Consider the following 8,729-nt stretch of genomic DNA (forward strand, 5'->3'; position numbering starts at 1 on the left):
CTAATGAAAAAGTATTTCAGTTCTTTTTATGATAAGAACTCCGTTAGCTTTCTTTTCTCTCAAAGGAAAAAAAAAAGTATTTCAGTTCATAAAAAAATCTCTGCGTTCAACTTCCAGCATGATTCCAAGAAATTATGTAAAAAAACAAGTAATGCCATCATATATGTGTAGATTTAACATTGCATAACAAAACCAGAGAGAATTATCTTGAAACTATCAATTTTGTTCCACAAAACATGCAGAGCACAAGAATTGACGTTATCTCTACTCTTAACATTCAAAGTGCACGCAAGCTACACAACCCGAGAAACTGAAATTGAATTAACTGTATAGCTAGAATTTTCAAGACGCATGCATCTGGAAAATATCGTATACAGATCAAAATGCCCAGTTGAATCAAAATTTGGAATCTATCCAAAAAGTAAACTCTCCATACAACTTCAGAATCAAGCTCAGACTGCAGACGTCGCATGCTTCCATTACCTTCTTGGTGGTGTTCTAGTCTGAGTCAACCAATCGTTTCCTTGTGATGACACATAATGCCAATTCATCGTCAGTCTGCAAAAATAACAACAGAAAAATAATATCGTTGAGCCGCATACGATCTATAACTCTTTTTCATTTGAAATATTTACCATTGACACATCCGGGTTATTGGACTGCTTTTGAGCGTCAACAAGTACAATCTGGCGCATGATCCAGGTGGTTTTGGTGCCAAGAGGGGGCTTGGCTAAATAATAAACCAGAGTTTTCTTCACTGCAACTTTATTATAAGGACCTTGCATTTGCTCATCCAACCGTGTAGCTTTCCAGTACCCTACTCTGTCATTAGTGTGGCCATCACCATTGTCTCCTCTTCTTGTGGTGAAGAAGTACCATTTACCGTTTGCTCCCCATTTCTCAAATTTCTCTATATTGATGATCATCATGATAAACTTATTAGATTTAGTAAGTAAAGTGGGGTGTTTTATAGAACAATAAATGTAGACAAGTAGACTTTTGAGATAACTAACAAGGATAGCTTAAGTAGGTTTGCTATGGCGAATAGAACATAGAGGGAAACAAATATTAATGACTTGAAAGTTACTGTCAAATTAAGCCAACTGATCGATACCATGTTATAGCAAGAATTGTCTTGTGAGGAATCAAATAGTGAAGCTTTTCTACGGGCTTACTTTAAAATAAAAAAGAAAAAAGAAAAAAAAAACTAGAATAGGATTTCTTTTTTCCGATATTAGTCTTGTCTTCGCTGACATTTGATTCGGTAGTAAGTCCCCAAAAAATCTAATCAGTGCTTCATATTTGGTTAATACTTTTTATTATGTTTCAATTGCTGAAAATTTATTCTTTTTCTTGATTTATCTCTATAATTTCGTTTATCTTATACTTTTCAGCATCTTTTTTTTTTCATTTTCCTGTATATTGGAACCATAAATTGAATATCTCTTGTTAGATTAGTCACTGGAGAAAATAGATGTCATGAAGGCAAACATATAAGAATGAATAGAACAAATAGTGAGAAAAAGGCAGAATTATTTTTTTGTTTTAATGGTATAATCCCCAGTTGAAGAGGACATGTAAACTAGAATGACTAACAGTTAAGAGTTAAAAATTATATATCATATAATTTTGTCATGATGTTAATTGTAAATCATATAATTCCAAGGACTCTTAACAACTATATGCAATCTACTGAGCAATGTCAAAAGAACCCAAAAACGAAGGAAAAATTGCAAAAACATCAGGTATACTCACGGGTAAGTTTCTCTGGGTGGGTCTCGTACACATCGGCCTCTCTTACGACATCATAAGGAACTAAGTTACGGAGCTTTTTGCCCAAGAGGTATTTGAAAGCGAGATCTTCATCTGTAGGTGCAAAAAGATAGCCTGGAGGTGCCTTTATTGGCTCTTGTCTCCTCCCCGGCCTTCGCAAAATCTGTAAATTGTTCTCAGCTGGTAAATCTGCATTATTGGCAGTATGGTGAACATTGTTACATTTTTTTTTTTTTTGATGTTTGAGGCCCAATTGTTCTTGACATAGAATAAGATATCATACTAAAAATTTTGATAGAACGATGTCAATAAAAGGTGTTATATTTGACAATTTGATTTCTTTGTCATTACGAAACAACCAATATAAAGATACATTGGAAAGATTTATATTTACATGACCATCACACAAATCACGAATAACAGAATAAGAAAATCACAAGCTTTAAATAAAAAAAATATGAAATTAAAAATAGAGAATAGATAAGATATACATGTGCAAATTAAGTTCCACACATCATCTTGAAACAGAAAAAGACAACATAATTACTTGAATATTATATTATCTTGAAAGTTGCAAAACCTGTACAAGGTTCTCTTGATCTGTCTTTACTACTGATATTTATGCATTGTTGGCAATAGAGGGTATTACATTTTCTTCCATTGACATTTGACGTCTAAATGTTCATGAAATGGAGAGCTACGAGATGAAAACTACCAACAAAAGGTGTTAAATTTGAGCGTCAATAAACTGGCTCCTTCCTTTTTGCTCTTTTTTCCTTTGGGTTTTTCCAGTACCGTACTCCAAACTCTCATATTATGATATTAAGCCCAAATCCTTTTTAGTTGCTTTAAATACATCCTCTATTAAGATTTAAGACCCCATTCAAATTTATAGTTGTGCTAGGATTAAAGGTTAACCATAGTAGATAAATTAATAACTTTAATGTGCATAATGATCCAAACAACATAAATTTTAGCTAGAATTTAATTGAATGTCATAAAACTGTTTTAAACAATTAGTAGGTCTGACATAAACAACTACAAGGCTTTGGTAAATAAGAAGATTTTGGGCCATATATCATAATGTCAAAGATTTTAGGGTCAACTACAAGGGGAAAAATCATTCTTTTCAGAAGACTTCATAACTTGATCTAAATGTGATTTCATAGTCAATTACCACATGAAATATTCTAATTAATTTTTTTCGTAGAACAATACAAACTGCCACATTGTATAAAGTCCGTTACAATTGAAAAGGAAACATGGAGTCTTCTTAGTCTCTTACAAAAACATTAAGTACTAATTAAGGAGGGTAACGTCTATCTCTAATTCTCAAAATAAATAATTAAAACCTGTATTTTCCTATATAAATAATAGAAGAATTTTTCAAAACAGACCCGCTTCAACTTTTTTTTCTTAAAACCGACCCGTTTTTTTTATTTATCAAAACCGACCCGATTTTGTAATTAGCAGCTTAATCACATTCCTAAACAGTCGGGGTTGGCAACCCCGACTATTTAGGACATTAATTTTTAGGGTTTAAGGCTTCTAATTAGGGTTTAACACCTTCCTAAATAGTCGGGGTTGCCAACCCCGACTGTTTAGGATGGTGATTAAGCTGCTAATTACAAAATCGGGTCGGTTTTGATAAATAAATAAAAAACGGGTCGGTTTTAAGAAAAAAAAGTTGAAGCGGGTCTGTTTTGAAAAATTCTTCATAAATAATAACAAAAAAGTATGATACATCCAGTAAAATGATGCACAGGAAAGATGAAGTTTTATATTTACATGATCATCAGAGTACAGATGAATACAATTGAATAGGAAAGAAACTCTCACACATTAAATAAAATTATAAAAATAAGAAAACATAAAAGACAAGATACACATTTTGCATATAATATTCATTATAAACCTGTTGAGAAGGGTGCTAAAATAGAAAAATTATCGACAAATATCCATCATGAGTATTGGAGAGTTGATGAAAGAAACTACTACTTGAGAACAATATCCATCAACAATGGGTATCATAAAAACCTGAATATTATGTCATCTTGAATTGTTTTTTTTAATAGTAATACTGTATATTACTTTTAGATTTGAATGGGAAAAGTTTTTATATTTGGCAAACTCTGGTACATCTGATATAAAGATTGCAGAGCTTAACAAGAGTCAAATGCAATTAGTACACACAAATTGCTTTGAGTACCTTTATTGTGTTTGCTTTAATTTGTCCACATAAGTTCAGATACTTAACTTATTAAGGCAAATTTTGAAAGAAGATTAAAGATTCAATCCAACCATAAAGACAACATGCATAAATTAAGGATGTTCTATTCCACAAATTCTTTAAACATAACTCTTTTCTTGATATTTTTCATGATATCCCCAAAAAGAACTCTTTTCTTGATACTTTCCTCAATTTTTTTTCTTGATATCGATCATAATTACTGATGGAAGAACTTAGCTAAAGACAACAATAGAAAACATCGGAAAAATCAGAAAACGTTGACTTCACAAGAGGTAAAGAACTTCACAAGATAAAACACATTCAATTAATCAATATATATGATGTTAAATCAATAAAATTACGATCGAAACAATTAATTAGTCATTACCCGGAACTGGATTGCTGCAGAAAAGGTCAGGTCCTTGCATGGAATCGCCCTTCTCCTTTCTCCTTGATTCATTCATTGCTTCAAACAATTTCTTTGCTATTATTTTCTTTGAGAGACAATTTCCTTGCTATTATCAAAGAAAGTGAAAGAGAGAAATTATAAGAAAGAAATAAGGATGGGTTCTGTATTTATACTAAATTCTGAAAAAAAAGGGAAAATTGCTTTGGGGAACCAAGTTAAGTTGGGTCTGTTGGCCTTCTTGTTTTGATGATGTTTAACAAACAATTTATAACTAATGTTGTTTGTCTAGTGTTTGTGTTTTCGTATTTATTCTAGACAAACAACGAGTTGGAGGATGGATGGAATTGAGCCTACACGATCATATCAAGAGGAGGTTGGCGGAATTGTGGAGTGAAGCATCGTACAATTCAAGTTCAAGATTCAAGTTTAGCTTCATCCGCAACGTGTACCAAGTTGAGCTCAATGAAGATCAAGATCAAGCTTGGGTAATTTAGTTTAGGATTTATATTATGTGTGTTAAGTACGTTAAGCTCAATATCTTATACACACACATTTATTGGTTTCTTCGTATATATATATATATAGATATATATAGACATAAGTTTTGGTTTCTATGCATATATATAGTTATATATATACATACATAGTTTTTGAGTTTTCATGTTTATAAATATGAAATCATATATTTCATATTTACTATTGTGTTTTGGTATTTATTGCATAGAATATGCAATTTTGTGAAAATATTTTATTCTTAGTTTTTAGACTTAACAATAATCATATACATACTTTGTTAAGTCTATACAATCATTGTGCAAAGTTTTAAAACATAGTTTAGCCAAAATGTCAAAATTCACATGTTTACATTTTCGTGTTTTGGACCTTTTTACAAAATGATGATTTTTCACAAATGGGGAATGCAACTTGAAAAATTCTTTTTGTAACATGTTTGTTTTCATGTTTATATACATTTCCTAAAGTTTTATTATTTTTGGACTTCATTTGTTATTTTTAACATATTTTCAAAAGTCTCAAAAATCTGTTTTAATATCAGTTTTCTGCTGTGTCAGTCTTCGGTCGACCGCATCGGTCGACCGCTCATTTGTTCTTTCGTTAGCATGCAGCAGAGAGTTGGTCGGTCGACCGATGCGGTCGACCGAGAGCTCCATCGGTCGACCGCACCGGTCGACCGACGAAGTTCTGATTGCATTCTCTGTTTCAGACCTAGATCGCGGTCGACCGCGAGAATTTCCGGTCGACCGCCGCTCCTTCAATTCTGTTTCCAACGGCTAGTTTTGTTACCGTTGTTGGGGCTGTTTTTGTCATTTGGCTTGGGGTTTTTAGCTGAGATTTTGAGTGGGTATAAATACCCCATTGCTGTTCTTTCTCAATAAATCCAAGAAGTTTTTTAAACAAGGTTTTAAACAAGGGTTTAAGATTGTTTAGTTTTGGTTTAAGTTTGTTTTGGGTTTGCTATTACAAAGAGGAGTTTGCATCAACTATTGAAGAGTTCATCTTCAACACTTCATCATCCTCTCTTTGTGTTTTTAGAGAAGTTTCCTTAACTCTATTTTCTAGCATTTCTATTATTGTATTTCATATCAATCTTATTGCTAGTTCTTATTGAGTTAAGTTTTTATTTATATCTCTTTGTTACACACACCCACTTGAGCTTATTGTATTTGCATACATTATATAATTGGGTTATGGGATAGTGTGACATTGAGTTGAGCCTAATTGAGTTCTCACCTTGTTAGAGAGAACAATTATTTGTTATATTGTGCTTAATTGTGAGGATTCACTTGTAATACACTTGTATACCGAGAGAAGTGTGTGGTGAGAGACGGGGTCGAATCCAAGAGGAGTGGCGTCGGTTGACGTGCCTAGGGAGAGGTTGTAACCGAGCACTTGAGGAGGAGGACACGGGCTATGACCAACACTTAGTGTGTGAGGTGTGATTGCATAGTGATTGTATTGTGAGGTGTAAACATTGTTCGGGTAAACGTAGAAAACCCGGTTGTGATAGTGGAGATCTCCTCGAGGTGAGGAGCGGAGACGTAGGTCGTGGGGACCGAACTCTGTAATCATATTGTTTGTTTGTGATTGCATTGACGCACTTACTTTTATGTTCATATCTTATATCGCCTTTGTATATTGCTTGTTGATTATATTGCCCTCTATCTAGTTTAGATTGTTTATCCTTGAGTTTATATATCATTGCTCATACATTGCCTATATCTCTTTGTTAGGATATATCTTGTTGTTCATATTGCTTATCCTAGCTCATATACATTGTTGTATTTCATACTTGCTAGGATAACTTGTTAATTAATTTTAATTGGCATTCAATCAAATTAGATTAGCATAAGACCCTAATGCACCCCCGCCCCCCCCTCTAGGGTCTAACAGGGTCATTCATCCCTACCCCAAGCCCAAAAGCATAACCACAAAGCCCTTATACAAAAAAAGAAATGCAACAAGGCCCCAAAATGAGTACAGATACACTACCCAAAAAGTATCCCCAAATTACCCCTTCCCAATTCACTATACACCCTCTCTGAGCGCTGTTATCGAAACCACATGTAACAAATTTCGAGATCATCTTCCTGTCGAAACCCTCCTCCTCCCAAAACCACCGTCGACGGACAAACGCTTGGGAACCGTACTTGCCATCTTCGTGCTCGTCGTCTTCGTCGAAGAGCGCCGCGCTCATCGTATTCTTCGAAACCCTATTCCTCTGAAGACCGCCGCCACTGCGTCGTCGTTGTTTTCATCTCGGCAACTCACATTAGATCTGGTTTCATCAACTTTGTCTTCGTCGTCTTTGTCGAAGACCGCCACCGCTCGTCATATTCTTCGAAACCACCGACGCCTCCTCATCGTCTTCCTCTTAAGACCACCGACACCCCTCGTCGTCGTTTTTCTCTTCGGCGAAATATCTGTGAACCGTCTTCGTCGACGCTCGACCGCGACAAGCCCCCCCCCCCCCCCCCCCCCGACCGCAAGCGAGTCGCTGGAGTCCCTCTGCCAAACCGAACAGTGACGCTCGCTGGGATGTCGACATCATCATCTCACTCATCTGAATCAGCGAGGAGCAAGCCTGAGATGTAAGTATTAACCCAATCATTCACATTTGACGATTTAATGTGTTTGGCATTGTGATTTTAGCCGTATTAGAACCCTAAGTTGATGTCTATTGTGTTGTGTTTTACAGTAAGCATGATATCAGAATCTGTTGCAATATACGTGGATATTGTCAATTCATGGATGGAATTGTTCCACGAATGAGGTCTGAACATTGGAAGGCTTATGGATCATCCAATTTCAAAAACTATGTTAGTTTTGGAGCAATTACATCAGACAAGGCCACCATCATGCTGCTGCTTGATCACCTGGATTTAGCCACGGGAAAGTTTTTTTTTCAATGATAGCCAAAAACCGGGACTAAACAAGCGTACATGTTTGATCTAAATTAGGTGCTCAAACATAGTCGGTTTAATGATGAAGGGGAGAAACCCGAAGACAATCGGGACACGAAGAATAGGATATGGGCCACATATTTCAACAACAAGCAACAATCACAATACAAGAGTGGCCGAGACTACCTTGAGGCCCTATTGGAGAAATTGGTTCGGTCAAAAAAGAAATATGATGTTTCAGATTTTGTTATGCTTCAAATCCTCTATCAACTCACAATGATATGGACTCCGACCGCGAGAATGAATGCACCGCGGCATATGTTCAAATATGTGGCTCGGATAGATGCGGTTGATCATTTCCCGTGGGCGACGATCATCTACAAGGAATTGTGGGACTCTTTCAAGGCTGTGAAGATAGCGAAGAAGGGGCAAACATATCTTAGAGGCTGCGCTCCCTTGCTATCGGTGAGTTATCTATGTAGAGTGGAAGTAATATGTTGCATTTGCACCTTATCTGTGATAATTACCCTTTACATGTGATATATGAGATTTATATGTGACATTTGTATCTAATTGGTATTGTTTAAGTTCGCTATTTATTTGTAGTTTGTATGTGATATTATCTTGTTATATGTGATTATTGTCATTTAAATGTGATATATAACACTAATATATGACATTTGTCCCTGCTATTCATTGTTTAATTGTGATATTCATTTAAATGTGATATATAACACTAATATATGACATTTGTCCCTGCTATTCATTGTTTAATTGTGATATTTATAGTTAATATGTGTTTATGTGATATGACATTTGTCCCTGCTATTCATTGTTTAATTGTGATATTTATAGTTAATATGTGTTTATGTGATAAGTATCTTCTACATGTGATATT

At 34.9% G+C, this 8,729-nt stretch overlaps 1 protein-coding gene across 1 annotated transcript; it reads right to left on the bottom strand.

Moving 5' to 3' along the window:
- Positions 294 to 7,125, bottom strand: LOC109835004 (NAC transcription factor 29-like). The gene is made up of 5 exons (XM_020403007.1): positions 6,943 to 7,125; positions 4,392 to 4,518; positions 1,756 to 1,962; positions 636 to 910; positions 294 to 558 (listed from the first exon to the last, which is right to left on the bottom strand). The coding sequence occupies exons 1-5, from the start codon at positions 7,123 to 7,125 to the stop codon at positions 499 to 501; spliced, it is 852 nt and encodes a 283-aa protein (XP_020258596.1). The 3' UTR covers positions 294 to 498.

This window comes from Asparagus officinalis, chromosome 3 (assembly GCF_001876935.1).
Source record: "Asparagus officinalis chromosome 3, Aspof.V1, whole genome shotgun sequence".
NCBI lineage: Eukaryota > Viridiplantae > Streptophyta > Magnoliopsida > Asparagales > Asparagaceae > Asparagus > Asparagus officinalis.